At 34.1% G+C, this 16,683-nt stretch overlaps 1 protein-coding gene across 1 annotated transcript; it reads left to right on the forward strand.

Annotated features, from left to right (window-relative positions):
- The first annotated feature begins 986 nt into the window (after nt 1–986).
- LOC126968839 (STAM-binding protein-like A) lies at nt 987–16,445 on the forward strand. The gene is made up of 9 exons (XM_050813994.1): nt 987–1,277; nt 1,868–2,135; nt 2,737–2,862; nt 4,947–5,086; nt 6,126–6,276; nt 9,390–9,527; nt 10,146–10,258; nt 10,849–10,951; nt 11,185–16,445. The coding sequence occupies exons 1-9, from the start codon at nt 1,156–1,158 to the stop codon at nt 11,245–11,247; spliced, it is 1,224 nt and encodes a 407-aa protein (XP_050669951.1). The 5' UTR covers nt 987–1,155; the 3' UTR covers nt 11,248–16,445.
- The last annotated feature ends 238 nt before the right edge of the window (nt 16,446–16,683 follow it).

The raw sequence follows: 16,683 nt of genomic DNA on the forward strand, positions 1-16,683 counted from the left end.
CAGAGCTCGCCTAACAGTTTTCTGTCTGAACTGTACTTCAGGCATAGAGCTCTGACACCGCGGGATGGTCGGCGGTGTTTTTTCGTTGTCGTCAAGAGTCGGGTTGGAGGCGAAAAGAGCGCACAGTAGATGGGCTTTCTCTTTTGCCGTATGGGCCAGGGTGTCATTCCTCATGTGCAACGGCGGCATGGACGGCTGGTTGAAGTTACCGAGAGCAGCTTTCGACAACGACCAGAACTAACTTGCGTGTTCTGGTCGGGTAACTGGAAAGCTGCTCGCCGATTTTGACGACGTGCTTTGACTTCGCACGGGCGATTTGCCGCTTGAAAAATCTTGAGGCACGGTTATATTTCCTCTTAAGAACTTTGCAGTTCGGATCCTTTGTGCCCAGCGCCGCAACCCAAGTTCGATACGCCTATTTTTTGCAATATATAGTAATTTTCGGGGTCAATCTCCAAATGGCGCTAGTTTTCAAATAGACAGCTCTTAATGCGTAGAGAGGGCTCTCTTTTCCCTATATATTATTATACTCTTTGTGCTCGTTATTTTAGAAAAACACAACAGCTTGTGCGTTGTGATAGTGTTTATTTTTTTTGGGGACCTACTAGTGACCAAAGACCAATTTGCTTAGATATCAATAGTTGATTAAATTAATGCAAAACTATGACTAATGACAAAAATAAGGACTATATACAAGAAACAGACCAATCAGAAACGGCCTCATAAGCAAACGATCAGTAAAATTATCAAAATATCATACATATCTTAAATATATTATATAAAAATTACAAAATACATTCCTTACAATATCACTACAGTGTACCCGTGACATTACAATGTCACTAAACCTGCGACCTAAGCCTGTGAATTATACAATCCATGAAGACAAAAAGAGAAAGTTGACACTTGACACTGATTTGTTTGGACGATGTCAGTGTCACTATCCATTAAATTTGAAATTTCATTATTTCTGTTTTCTAGTATTTACTACCTGTTATTTGGTATTTTATTTTAAAACAAAGCGGTTCCATTAAATTACTAAATATATATTCGATATACGTCTTAAAATTATAATACAACATTAGCAAAACATTTATATTTCTGATAATAAATGAGTGATTAGTTCAAAATAAAACATTGTTGATAGTTGGAGCGATGCAGTCAGCTGAAAAGCGAAATAAAACGGATCTTGCATCTTTAGAGCCTGCTTACAGAGTAAAACAACTAGCAAACTATGGAGCAATGGTTGAAGTGGATTCGAATGTGCCGCCCCGAAGGTAAATTTAATTTCATACCACATTTATTGAAGTGTTGACCAAAAACAAACTAAAGTAATGCTGAAAATTATGAACAATCTATTTTTCCGTACGGTAGGATTTTTGATTGTAAAGATTAATCAGGTCTAAAAATGTATATTTTTACTAGCCTGTGATACACACACTTTAATTTATTTATTTGGTAAGTTCTGAAGAACTTACAAACACTTTAAAAACTAAACAGCCCTGTTTGTTGTTGTTGGTTTGATCATGAGAAGCAGTTTCTAGGCAGGGGATATACCAATACGAAATTATATATAGATGTAAAATTCTGTTAAATGTCACATTTAAACTTAATTCTTTTTAATTTATTGAATGTCATGGGGTGGAATTGGAAAGGCAAGATGTATACTTGCTTTTGAGTTTCTTGCCAATTTTTTCCATGATAAGTAGCTTTATGAATCAATACCCAATGGTAGTGATAAAAAATAATGTAACAAATGATTGAGAATTGTTTTCTACAAACCTTTTTGAGTAAATCTGCAGATTTTTTAATTTTGTATATGTTTTAGTAGTATTTAGACAAATTGTATATTAATCATTGTTTACAGATATTACAGGTCTGGGCTTGAAATGGTTAGAATGGCAAATGTATACCTAGCTGAAGGAAGCCTTGAAAATGCCTACATTTTGTACTTAAAGTTCATGACATTATTTTTGGAGAAAATAAGAAAACATCCTGAGTACAGTACAATACCTGCAGATATTAAGGCTGTCAATCAAAGCAAATTAAAAGAAGTGATGCCTAAAGCTGAGAAATTAAAACAGAAACTTCTAGACCAATATGCCAAAGAACATGCAACATATAAAGAAAATGAGGTATGACATTAATAAATACTTGCAGCTATAGTCTAGAGGTGGCCGTTAAATCAATAAACTGTTTTTATTAACAGTTTTATATTCGTTAACGAATTAACTGTTTTTCTTCAACGAAAAAACCTGTACCTGAACATAATAAGCTAATAAATTCAATCAACATCTTCGACCGTAACTCACAATAAATGAAGAAATTGAATGCCTCACTTAAACAGTTGACGAATTTGCAAACGAAAACGTTGATATGATATTATATTGACATAATAACAACCTAAATTATTAATAAATGCATTAACCGATTTTTCAAAACCCGTTGACGAATTAACAGTTTTTTCAACCTGTTGACCATTAATAAAAAACAGTTATTGATTAGGGTGTCCATCCATTTTGTAGGTTAGAAAGAAAAAGCAGACTGACTTGTTTTTTAAAATTGGTAGTCTTCTATACATTGTAAACATACATATATGCATTTTAGTTAAAAACTGTTGTATATAAATAGAAATCTTTATATAAAATTTTTGTTTGTGTATATGCACAGATTTTTATAATTATAATCCTTTTAAGAGAATGATTGCATCTTAGTTGTAAATTTAATAATTTTAAGGTGAAGAGGAGAAAAGCAGAGGAGGCCAAAAAGAAGCAAGAGCAAGAAGATGCTAAATTGGCACAAATATTACAAGCTGATGAAAACAAAAAGGATGGACATACAACTCCACACTTACTACATCCGGTAAAATATATTAATTACGAAGCACTTGATACACTGCCCACATACATTTTGTATACAATTTTATGGATTTTTTGTGTAGAAACTAAGTTTTTGTGTCCCAAGGAGTCTTGTTAAATCAACCCTTGATACATCATGTTCACAAGAGTGCATTAAACTCTGGAGCAACACTCCGGGCTTAACCCATTCCAAAACCCTAATCCAAGCCTTCAACAAAAAGGCTGCGAATGAGGCACTAGGGCTAAGTAGAGAAAACTTCCGTATATTAACCAGGACATTAATGGGGCACTGCAGATTAAACAAACACCTCTCAATCTTAGGTCTCAGAGATTGCAGAGCGTGTAGATTCTGTATTAGTGCAGATGAAACCCCGCTACACATTCTCTCTGAATGTGGTCCTTTAATGTGTAAACTTAGCATCTCTTTGGGAAGTCCAATCCTTCAACCATTTGAGATACGTCAGCTCACTGCAAAAGACATAATAAGATTCATGAAAAGAATCAATGTTTGCAGTGAGCTATAGTTTAACAGTGGCTATCACAATAGATCACATTGGTCGCAGTGTAACAGGGCTGAAATGAACTGGATCAAAGCCACTTTACAAACCATAACCATAAGCCTAATTTACACCTTAGATTAATCATCATCATTTTAGGCGATAGATGTTCACTGTTGGACAAAGGTTTTGACAAAATTAGTCCAGCCATTTTGGATTTTTTTTTATGAGGGGAAGTATTGAGACAGAGATACACCCTGCCATTACAGTGCAGTGCCAATCAAATTCTCGATTGAACCTCAAATTTGAGCAGCATCACAATAATTGTGCTTGCCACTTCCGGATATAGAAAGTTTAGCCTTATTGGTCTAGTAATTTCACAGGCTATGCCACCTCCAAACCGAAAACACATTATTGCTAACACATTACTGCTTCTTGACAGAGGATGCTAGTTGGAACTATCAGATAAACAAAACCATAGTATCTACCCTTTAACTGGCTACACCTCTATAATTGTTTTGTTTTATATTAGCAATAAACAATTTACAAATGTGTGCAAAATTAGTAAATTAGCTAAGGGAGCTGCGGAGAATCATCCTTAGTACCAGTGGGAGGCTCCTTTGCATAGGCTTTGATGGCTAGATTATGGGGTACCATAACAGCACCTTTTTATGCCGTGAAGCAGTAATGTGTAAGCATTATTGTGTTACTGGGCAAATGAGACTTAATATCCTATGTCTCATGGTGACAAGCGAAATTGTAGTGCCACTCTGAGTTTTTGGATTATTAAGAACCATGAGCTGTAAATTGCAGGATGTATCAATTTCCATCAGCTGAATGTCCTGCTTGTCTTGTACCTTATTGTAATAAAAAGTAAACATGCAATTATCATACAATGCCATTGTCATGTTCCAAACTATTGGATTTGAACTTTACTCTAGTTCTCATACTATATTATATATACTACTAAAAGGCATAAAAAAGGCATTTATTTTCTCAAAATTGATTCCTTTAGAATTCTTTTTGATGTAATTTCTAATAACTACTAGATACTACTATCGCTTCGGAAACAAATGGCGCTCTGAGAGAGAAGCGGCGCAAGAAACTCTCCCAGCATTCTTTTTTTATGCGCTCTTTTCAATAAAAATATACAATATTGTACAGTCGCTATAAAATAATCACAATCTAGTCCCAGGCTGTCCGATCATTTAGATATTCAGCAGTGGAGTAACAGGATTTACGACAGAGCCATTTTTTTATAAAACATTTAAATTTATTTATAGATAATGCCTGAACAGTGGCTGGGACTTTATTGTAGAAGTGTATACATTTACCCTTAAAGCTATTATGTATCTTATGAAGCCTACTAGAATTAGTTACAAGCAATCCCTTATTTCTAGTGTTATAATAATGAAAATCACTATTAAGAGCAAAAAGGTTATGAATACTACTTTAGTCTATTATTCTATTTTAAACTTTATTATTTTGTATACTATATAGTTTCAAATATTTGTTTGAATACAGAAGTAGGCTTTACTTATGTTTGAAAGTAGATAAATAAGAATAAGATAAGATAAATTTTTTCTTCCAGGAAAATTGGGCGGTGACTCCCTCAGCACCTCCTGTAGATGGTGTTGTATATCCAGATGACTTTGCTGTTGAGCCTCCGAGACCTCCACCTCATCATTATCAGCCATCTCCTCCACTCATACCTCCCTCAAGGCCATTAAGGTGATTACATCTTCTCATAAAATAACCAAGCCCAATATCTTGGATCCCTTTCTATGAATATAAAAAAAAAAAAAGTGGGTCACTTTTGGCATAGTTAATTGAATACTAATAAAAATTTAAAGGTGCTCACCTCAGATAAGAAAATACAAAATAAATGATAGTAGACATAACCAAGGTGATGTGATCTTGCCAAAATCGTTTTAAATACAAAAATGTCGATTTGAATCAACAAATAACCTATAGAAAATTATTATTATATTTTGTTACATCGTAATACTTAAAGAAATTAATGGCTTTATTTTATATTTAATTGAATCCCCTGTTCAAATCATTGATTCTGATGGTGCGATTATGGCATATATTAAGAATTACTATATTTTTTTCATTTTGACGCATGAGATACCTAGGCGGCGTATGGGCATTTCCCTTTGATATGAAATTACTAGCTGACCCAGCAAACGTTGTATTTCCATATAAAATAATTAAAAAAAAATCAATAATTAAAATTTTTGGTGTATAAAAAATAGATGAACACCATTTCTCAGACCAACCAAATATTTCGTACATAAAACTTATCGTACTACAATTATTGTATTCGATTGCCATTTTGCAACCCTATTGCGGATCTGTGGATGGAACAGAATAATACAAAAATAATTGTAGATCTTAGAAGGGCGAATTTTTTAAGATGTACGTTTTTTTTAAGGCATCCAGCAAAAAAAAAAAATTGTCAACAAAATAAAAAAATGTATTTAAGGGTACGTCACTCTTATCATTTATAGGTATGAAATAGATGTTGGCCGATTCTCAGACCTACCCAATATGTACACAAAATTTTATACAAATCGGTTCAGACGTTTCAGAGGAGTTTGGTAACAAACACCGGGACAAGCGAATTTTACATATTAGTTGTATTTGTTCGTTTGCAAAAACTTCACGTAGCAACATATCGAGAGTTGAGAACTCGCGTTTTTTAAGGCATTAACGAGATATTTTTTACTAGTAATAATAATACTAGAGTTTTTTTCTAATATTTCAGTGGTGAAGGTTTCGACATGGTGCCCCTGTCAGCCGATGGTGGTCTACGTTCTGTGGTAGTACCGTCAACACTGCTAGCTCGCTTCCTGACTATCGCAGCTTCTAATACAGCAAAAAATATAGAAACATGCGGGATACTAGCTGGAGTCTTAGTGAGTACATAGTCTGGAGTCATAATATTGCATATATACATAATACTAAATATAGTAATTATTAATGTAAGAAGGGTGGTTATTTAAGTCACACACAATTCTTGTTATTACTGTATTTGGGCGGAGTTTCCACTTAGAATTAACAATAAGTAATAAATGTCGAACTTAGAACTCTAACTTATATAGGGCAAGACAACCAACTGGGTTAATGCTAACAAAAGTTATTATGCACTGTTGCAGTGCTAACTAACTTATATGAATCAAATTAAAGTTAATTTTTACCAAAGATCTGAATATTATGTGCTATTATAGTGTTCTTTAAACTAAAGTGATAATCATACTTATAAAAAATAAATAAATAAACAACTGACTCCAAAAAACTATTCCTAAACAATGGATATAATATGTACTAAAAAGTATAAAAATGATTGCGTATTTTTATAGAATCTAATTAATGTAATTCTAGTAACAATTATTGTTATTTTTGGAATCGGTGTCCACCCGTCGCGGCCCTGCTCTCGCCTCATCACGGCGCACGTGCGACACAAGCACATCTCACCTATAACTGCAGAGTTATAGGTGAGATGTGCTTGCTACATACATATGTAGTTACAAAATTACCTTGGCTGACACCGACTCCAAAAATAACAATAATCGTAACTAGAATTAGATTAATTACATTGTATAAAAATGCATATTTTAGTGCATATTTTATCTATTGTTTTGGAATAGTTGTTTGAAATCGGTTGTTTTTGTTAAATTTTTTTTATTTTTGATTTTAGTGAATCTACACTAACTAATTTGTCTAAATTTTGCAATGCAACAATGAACGTAAGCACATTGCAATTTGATTACAGATAGTTTGAAATTCTGCCGCAGATAAGATAGATACTGTAAGTCATTAAATAGTTCCATTGATTATCATATTCGATTACGACAATTACTTGACCATAACGACGTTACGGTCAAATATCCGGATAGCATATTATAAAAAATTCGGCATAGTTTCGTTAATTTTCTCCTTACAATTGAAGAGTTCTATTACTTTGTCATGGATTATCAGAGCCTCATCAAACTACCCTTGAAGTACATCCTTTCCAATAACAAAAGATTAATCGAAATCGGTTGGTGTGATATTAAGAAGTCGTCCATTTGTCGCGCCATTTCAAAAGTTCAGAGGTAACAAACATTCAAACGTTCAGTCAAAATATCAGAGGTAATAAACATAAAAAAACAGTCGAGTTGAGAAGGTCCTCCTTTTTGAAGTCGGGTAAAAATAATAACAGTAAAAAAAAACAGTAATTTAATAAATATAATATATATTGCCGATATTATGGACCTCCACATGATTCTCACATACTTTATATATAAGATCTCGAACTCTAGGTACTTGTAGCCTGACCCCATTCACCCCACTAACCTGCTCGTGGAATCAACCCCAACATTTTCTTCTCAGGTCGCTATTACTTCTGTTTCTCACTCTTTCTCTTCTCTAATAATTTAGACCAGGGGTGCTCAAACGGTCGATCGGGATCGACAGGTCGATCGCGAGTGCTTTTTGAGTCGATCTCGAGAAAAGAATCAGGTATAATAAACTAAAATCGGTAATTACGTACCATCTTATGAAAAGTATGCTCAGGACATGCAGTGTCACGCTTCAACATCCAAAGTCACTATTTAGTTAAGCTTAGAACTTTAGAACGAATTTTTTTTGTAAGAACCAATCAACTAGCAATCTTGAATAATAATTATGAGTTTTTTCATTGACATTGAAGAGCAGACCTACACTTACCTTGACTAAAAAAATGCATATTTTGCGCAAAACTAATATCTGTGTCATCGTGACACTCTACTTAGACGACAATCCTTCATCACACATACTTGAAGCCTCTCAGAGGCGATCGATCGTAGTCTAACAATTTTGAGGTAGATCACCAGCAGTTCAAGCTTGAGCACCCCTGAATTAGACTGTCTATCTGTTCTCGATTAACTCAAAACCACAAGCATTTTAATGCAGTTTCACTCAAAGACATAGTGATTCTATAGGAAGGTTCGGGTATATAATATGCCAATAAATAATTATATTGCTATGCATAATGTTGGTTGTAATTAGGTTGACTGTACATAACACAATTTTGTTATTTTTAATTATAACACTCCAATTGAGAGTCTTGTGCAGCAATGATGTGCAAAATTATGGCATGTCAAATAAATTAAGAATCTCATAGCGAGAAACGTTCGCTATAATATCATTTATTTAAAAAATAGCAGTTCAGTTAAAATAATAATAATATTATTGTAACACTATTACACAAATTATCTTGTCCCAAACTAGGTATAGCTATATACAGGTGTCCCAAAGATAGGCTATTTTACTGACAGAAGACTTTGTTATTTTTAAAAGTTAGTAATTCTGCATTCTAAGATTTTCTAAAAATTACTTGCCTCGTATGGGAATCGAACCGACTTAAATGTAAAAAAAAAATCCACCCCTACTTTTATGATGCCAATCGAAAGAATGGCCAAAAACTAATAACTCTTCTTAAGTAACATAGTATTTTAAAAGAAAGTAGTCAATTAAGTGGGTATTTTTTTGTAAATTAATTAATTAATGCTCAAAATCTGATCTCTCTTGTCTTACGCAAATGCAGAATCACTGACTTTTAAAAATAACATAAAGTCTTGTTTCAGTAAAATAGCCTATCATTAATATTTAAGGTACTTCCTTCCCGTCCCTTCATGTCCCATAACTTTGGGATACCCTGTATAGCTATGGGTACATAACAACGATATATCTAATGCGGTATACATAAATACAAATAAACATTTTCTCTAAATTGATTCCTTTAGAATAATTTTGATGTTAGTTCAAACACCTCACCGAAACAAATGGCGCTTATTAAATTATTAGTTAGATATACTGAAATACACCATAATATCCATGTGTTGTTTCATCTCGCCGTTCTGATTAATATAAATCACTACAGGTCCCTAAATTTAGCACGGCTAGGTTATTTCTATTAATAATCTTCATATTTAGATTTCTATGAATCAGTTCTAGGATTACATTTTAAATGATACAGTCACTAATTTCGATAATTATTATTCTTCAGGCGCAGAATCAGTTCAAGATAAGCCACGTGATAGTACCGAAGCAGGTTGGCACGCCTGACTCCTGTACCACCAGCAACGAGGAGGAGATATTCCACTATCAGGACCAGCACAATCTGATCACGCTAGGCTGGATACATGTGAGTAGTTTTTTTTTATAGAATAGGGATAGAAAGGCCCTAAAGAATCATTGAGAGGAAAATTTAAAGAAATAAACATTTTTACTGTTGCTTGTCACTATATTCTTGATAATACTATATATGTTCATAGGCACATAAGTGAATTTGCTAGAGACTGTTATAACCATAATGATAACACCAGGAACAGACATAAACCTAAATGCCTACTACTCGGATATGCCGAGTTAGTTAGTCTTTTGTGGGGCTATGTTTTACAACAAGATCCCAGAAATTGTTCATAAGATAACGATATTCAAAAGAATCGTTAAAAAACGTTTGTGTGGTAAAGGTTACTATAACATAAATGACTCTCTTAATGGGATATTTACAGATGGGAAATGGTACGACAGGCTATTAAATAATTGTACAATATTACTTTGTTAACATATTTTTTTCATGGAAACAAAGCCCGCTGAGTCTGTTTGTCTGAGGCATTCGTTTTGGAGTTGATGGTAGTTTTTTTACTTTCAATAAGTGATGTCACATCCTATTTTGATTAAATATTTGAATACTGTTAGTTCTACTGCTACTCATTTGCTGCGTTGTAAGTTTTTAAAGTGTTTCTATAATTGTTGATAGACGCACCCGACACAGACGGCGTTCCTCTCGTCTGTCGATCTTCACACGCAATGCTCGTACCAGCTGATGATGCCAGAGGCGATAGCCATCGTGTGCGCACCCAAATACAATGAGTAAGTTCTGACACTCATACTTTTAAACGTATCTGAAGCCTGAGTCCAAAAAGTTAAAGTTCAAAAGTCTTTGTAAGAGCAAAACTCTGCCTACGCGTCTATTTGGCACGGGTTCAGTTGTGTTTCGACCGCGCTTTAAATACAACGCCACGCAATGACCAAGTGTTCAGTGAAAAACTTTCCAAATAACATATCCAAACTTAAAAAGGATGGAGAGTCCTTTTTCAGGTAAGTGTCCCTTTAAATTAACAATATTATGTAACTTGATGACTTTTAATCATATTGTAAAATAATTACATTTCAATTACTAAAACAAAATGTTCTTGCCTCTTGTTCGCGTCCGATCTTATAATGAGCGTATACAATAATAATAGACTTTGAACATTACTGCCACGAAATAAGGTGTTAATTTGAATGAATGTTTCAATGCAATCTGTTTGGTTAATGTGAACGTATATACAACGCCGCTCGGACATTTTTTGACGACCTTTTAATAGGCGATTGGGAGTGTAGTTGTTTAAAGTACCAAACAAACTGAAATACTCTTAAAAGTATTTTAAAATGATTTTTCTGTTTCCGTTATTTTACAGGACTGGTTACTTCGCGCTGACACCGGACTACGGTATGCAGTACATCACTAACTGCAGACAGAACGGCTTCCACCCACATCCCAATGATCCACCGCTTTTCTATGTAAGTACAACCCTTCGATAATTTAGATAGAGCTTCTGGCTGCTAGACAAGCTTGAAAACAGGCCAGGTTTAATTAATTTTTATGATTTAATAATAACAAATTGTTTATACTTTTTACCAAAGACAAATAAATTTGGATAATGGTAATAAAATCTTCTCGTTCTTAAATAATAATAAACTGCGATGCGTTTATCCGACGAAATTTATTAATTAAATTATTTGGTGTCTTGCAGAATGTATCACATATTCGAGTGGACAACACGGCTCCTGTAGAACTGGTGGACTTGAGGAGGTGAACTCCAATACCAATAATTAGAGGCTATTGTAGAACGTGACATAACCTTCGTGTAAAACGCTTACAAAGTCAATGTTGCTAATAATAATTAATGTATAATGCAGCATGTATAACAAGCATTTATAAATAAAATTTTATATGGAGCATCGTCCAAGCGATCGATGGGATCTTAAGGCAAATGGGCATGAGGTTTTGAAACAACTACCTTTGATACGGTCTTTTAGCTGAACTCGAATTGTCGGGGACTCAGTGCTCTGTGAACGGCTGGATCACTTGGCGTTGCGTAGAGACGTTGCTTAATTATGTGTCTTCTACCGCATTTATGACGGGGAGTGTTCCTAAGAGCTGTTTGACCTGATTCCTGTCGCCTTCGCACGACAAGCCACAAGTTAGGATATCATCCCCACAATATGGATCAGTGGCCTCCACAGTGCGGTGTTCAATGAACTTTCTTCCACATACTACAAAGCTGTGGTGAGCTTCCTTGTGCCGTGTCTCCGGAACGATACGACATGTAAAAAGCGCGTACACCGTCCTTAAAGGCCGGCAACACTCCTGTAATTCCTCTGGTGTTACAAGAGAATGTGGGAGGCGGTGATCACTTAACACCAGGTGACCCATCCGCTCGTCTGTCCTCCTTTTCTACAAAAAGAAGAACAAAGATCTAATTAACAGTATTTTGCTGAGATTTCCATTTTGAAAATATGTTGTGGTTGTGTTATGGCAGCGAGGGTTCTGTAACATTAACAATAAATGTTATTTACTTATGTGATCTAAAACATTTAAATCTATTGATATTTGGTCATTTTGGATAATGAAAGAAAATTACAGTTTTTATTGCCATTTTTGTTATATTATCGTATATTTATGTGATATGATTAGATTTAAACGAAAAGTCAGTTCCTTAACTATGAGTTGTATAAATAACTAATTATTTATTATAATTGAGTGCTTGGACGGAACCGTTTATCAATTTTGGTTACAAATTTAATTTGTATAATAATAATTTTTATTTATGTTACAAATTATACCTGCTATCTTCGTTTACGGCAAAGAAAAGTACTATTGGTAATTTGTATTTGTAATAAATATTCAACGAGCTTATGACTGAAAGAGGTGTTTAAGGAGCTATCCATAAATAACGTCACAATCTAATGATTTTTAACCCCTCCCCGTCCTTGTCACAGCTGGTCACATTTGTGATACCCCCCCTCCTAGTGTTAAGTCATATATAGCAATTTTACATTTAGAGATTTATAAAATTAACGCAAGAAGTGTTCCGAAATTATTTTTATTGCCATTTAAATTCAGTTTTCTTTGCAAATCTTTGATTTAAAATTACACTTCACTTTTAACATTGTCACTACTTTTCTTACCTATCCATAATGTGTTAACTTCTTGTACATTTTCTTTTTTTATCAGCGTATGCATCATATAATTTACAGTAAATCACTTTTTTGTTCAGCCGGAAGATGTCCATTGCTGGACGAAGGCCTCCCCCAAAGATCTCTACGACGGTCGGTCCTGCGCTGCCCTCATCCAACGTATTCCGGCGATCTTGACCAGATCATCGGTCCATATTGTGGGGGGCCTACCAACACTTCGTCTTCCGGAACGTGGTCGCTATTCGAGGACTTTTCTGCCCCACCGGCCATCTGTCCGTTGAACTATGTGCCCTTCCCACTGTCACTTCAGTTGCGCATTCATTTGGGCTATGTGGGTGACTTTGGTTCTCCTACGGGCATAGTCTTCTCCAATGCCCTCTGAGCGACCATCAGCTTCCTCATCAGGCCCTCTTATGCTTGAAAAAATGTGATGTCACAAAATTTGTGACCCCTCCCCGCCTCTAGTCACACCCTTAACGTGTGACGAAATTTATGGATAGCCGCTTATTGATAGTGTGATACATAAAAATTTACTATTATTCATTTCGTATGAACTGATAAATGTGCAATTTAGCTTAGAAGTTGCTTATAAAGCGAAAGTTAACCAGAATAATAATTGTGAAAGTGATAATTAATCTATAACTTGTCCATACACTAGCACTCATACATTTGTGAAGAATATATTATCTGTATGTGCAGTGATGTAAGGAATACAATTCTTTCGCGTATTGACGTATTACTCTAGATGTGCATTGGCCAAATTATGTAATATCATTTAAATAAAATACTTTTTAAAAGGATTAAAACGCATTAATGCATTTATATTATTTAAAAAATTTAAAAAAAAATGATTTATATATTCTGTTTTCAGCGTGGATAGTTTTTATTTAAATCAATTAAATAATTTTCATTTCTTTCTACTACTATGTATTGATATACTTTTATGTTGAGATTTTTAAGGAAACTCAAGTGATCGTTTTGATCACCCGATGTTAAGTGATCACAGCCTCCCACATTCTCCTGCAACACTAGAGGAATCACAGAAGCGTTGTCGGTCTCTTAGAAATATGTACGCGCTTTTTTTAATGAACCTATGTTGATTGTCCTGGAAACCACATAAGTTACCTTATGCCATACATAAATAAAACCTCAAATCTGATATAACCACTTTAATATTAAGTGATTATCTACATTATTTAATATTTATATGTCCTAAAACAGCTGTAAAAAAATACCGCCATATTAAAAAAAACTATAAGAATATTGATATTCCTTACATCACTAATATAGTAACCAACGGAATACAAAAATCAGTGGAAGTTGGGCATTTTACTTACAAAACTTATGTCGCTACATTAACACAATTCTCATATCTCCCACAACCTCGATTAGTCATTAACACAATCGCATCAAATTCAACGTCATTTTATTTTCCTAATATAAAGGACTAGAAAAATCACTATTTTATGCTAGATGGCGTTATAAATACAAATAGTAAACTACGAACTTGAATATCAACTGGGTGTATGTTGACAGTAGTAGTGTTGTACCACCATAGGTATGAATTTGTCGATAAGATGCTGAAAAATACTTACAAAACCAATAAATTATTTTGGAATATACCAATCTATTTTGTATTGTTGTAGTTTTAACTGCGGTTATTACCATATCAAAAAATCTGGGGCGCAATATTTAGTTTTTAAAAACGCTTATTGAGTGGTTTATTTTTTTTGATGATATCAATATTAATCTTTTGAATTCGAATGTGTCCAATTTACACAAAATTTTACACATGTTTTCCTAATGGCACGTGTTTCCCTAACCCGGTTTTGACCCTCATTTTGTTTTAAAGATGGGTTAATAATAACCCATCCTTAAAACATAAATATAATATAAACTTATCAATTATAACGAAACATACTAACGAAATTACGATATTATTTTCGAATCTACATTTTAATTTCGCTGAACGGCGATTGTATTTAGCGTCCACTGTTTTTGTTTTCCGTGGGGTAACAAATGACCAGTAAGTTTGTGATATGAAAGTTGTTTGATGTGCGTGCCTTTAATGTATATAATTTGTTAGATAAAATTATTAATATATTATAAAATTAAATATCACTAAGTCTGTATAGATTTTTCGTCATATTTTTGTTATATGATAGATTTAATACTCTTATTACACAAAAAATATAAATTATTAAATATTTAACTTCACATAACATAATGCTACGTTTGTTTTTAGTGAACTTTGATTATTTTCTGTGTAAAAAGAGGATATTATTGTAAAATATTATAATGAAAATAAATTGTCAATTTAATTAATACTGCCTCACATCTAAGATGGCGTACACCTGTTAATATTAATAAGTAGAATTTTTCTAAGTTTCTTTTAGAAGCAGTATTATATTAATGGACCTCTGAGTAGATCTCTCTATCTCGCTCACAGAGGCGGAGGCATCTCATAAGGTATTGTCAAACATTAATGTGAACCGAACCGAACGAAAAGCGTGGAGAATGCAAACCGAAGCGGAGACTACAAAGTAGGCACAACAAACCGAAAGCGAAACGTTTCGGGCCGCCACTCGTGTCAAAGTTTTGTAAATAAACATAACCGTTGCGTTTCGCTCTTGCTTCGCGTCTCCCATTCTATCTCTGTTCGACGTTGTGCATACAAAGCCAGCTAATACAACTAACTCGCTCGCTGGGCTTGGTATGCCCTGGCGTGACACGAATTTCGGTTCGCAACGTATTCGGTTTGCTTTCGCTTTTCTATGTGACTAGATTTAAACGTATACATAACAAAATGAAAACGCTTCGCTACGCTTTCGGTTCGCTGTCTGTTTGACAATAGCTATAGTGGGTGCGGATTGTAATAGGTCAATGACCGCAATTCTGTGCTTCGTCACCTACGCTTGCGACTAGCACAATGGAAATGCCACTGTTATGTTTTGTATATCGTTATTGTTATGTCATTTGTTTTATTATTAATGACCAATGGGATTCAGTACCCTGAGCCCGCTCTTCTCGGTTGACTGAATTGTTTGCTATGCGAATATATTACTATTAGTCTATTGGGTTATATAGGATAATCGTTCAGTGCGTCGTCCAGGCGATTATTCCGTAACTATTACAAATATTAAAAAACTTTGAACTGATATCGAAAATGCGTTATTTAATCAGTCAAATGACATCAATAACTTAAAAAAATCAAACGATAACTATCCGAAATTTTGGTATTAAACACTCCCATACATTTAGTATTTTCAGTTTAAAGTTTTTTTATACTTGTAATACACAAATAAAATTTGAAAACAAAATTTTATGAACGATATGATGATAGGGACTCGAACCCACAACAGTGCTCTTCCAACTCAGCTAACCGTTCGAGTGACGAGTCGTCATAAAATCTTGTATGCTTTGTTCAACTCTCAGGTTCAACTCTTTATCTGCCAGATCTACTTTACAGTTGATAACCTGTTCAACCCTAGTATTTCCGCATACGGAAATTGACTTGAGATGTCGCTCTTATAAATCCAAATAATTTGTTATGTTTTGTGATAACCCTCACTTCTATGATTAATACACAAATAAAATTTGAAAACAATATTTATTTGTAATAGTTACGGAATAATCGCCTGATCACTTTTAACGATTACATCCTGTATATGGTCGAAGGGTGTCCATCAATGAGCACGAATATTTTATGGCGTCGTGGGTGATTGATGTTAGTATCACCTCTATGCTACCAATCTACCCTCTAGCAATGTGACGATGGGTGTAACCAATGTAAATAAAAGACGTTGTATTTATATATCTTGATTTATTCCATCAATGTACGTGCTACACAAGCTTCTAATATTGCTGGTTTTCAATACACTTATCACATCTTATACAATACAGACTAACAGTTACAATACAGCTTTTTAGACAACCTAGCTGAAATACACTAGATCCGTAATATATTTAAAAATTGGTAAAAAAAGCTACTATTCAAGCAAAAAATATTTGCGTTGTAATCAAATGCCAATAGTATGAATTTATGAGGCTGA

The sequence above is a fragment of the Leptidea sinapis genome, chromosome 1, assembly GCF_905404315.1.
Source record: "Leptidea sinapis chromosome 1, ilLepSina1.1, whole genome shotgun sequence".
Lineage (NCBI taxonomy): Eukaryota > Metazoa > Arthropoda > Insecta > Lepidoptera > Pieridae > Leptidea > Leptidea sinapis.

Coding starts and splice junctions, on each gene's coding strand:
- LOC126968839 (XM_050813994.1), top strand. CDS start 1,156: ATGCAGTCAGCTGAAAAGCGAAATAAAACGGATCTTGCATCTTTAGAG. Junction 1,278..1,867: donor TCGAATGTGCCGCCCCGAAG/GTAAATTTAATT, acceptor CATTGTTTACAG/ATATTACAGGTCTGGGCTTG. Junction 10,952..11,184: donor ATGATCCACCGCTTTTCTAT/GTAAGTACAACC, acceptor GGTGTCTTGCAG/AATGTATCACATATTCGAGT.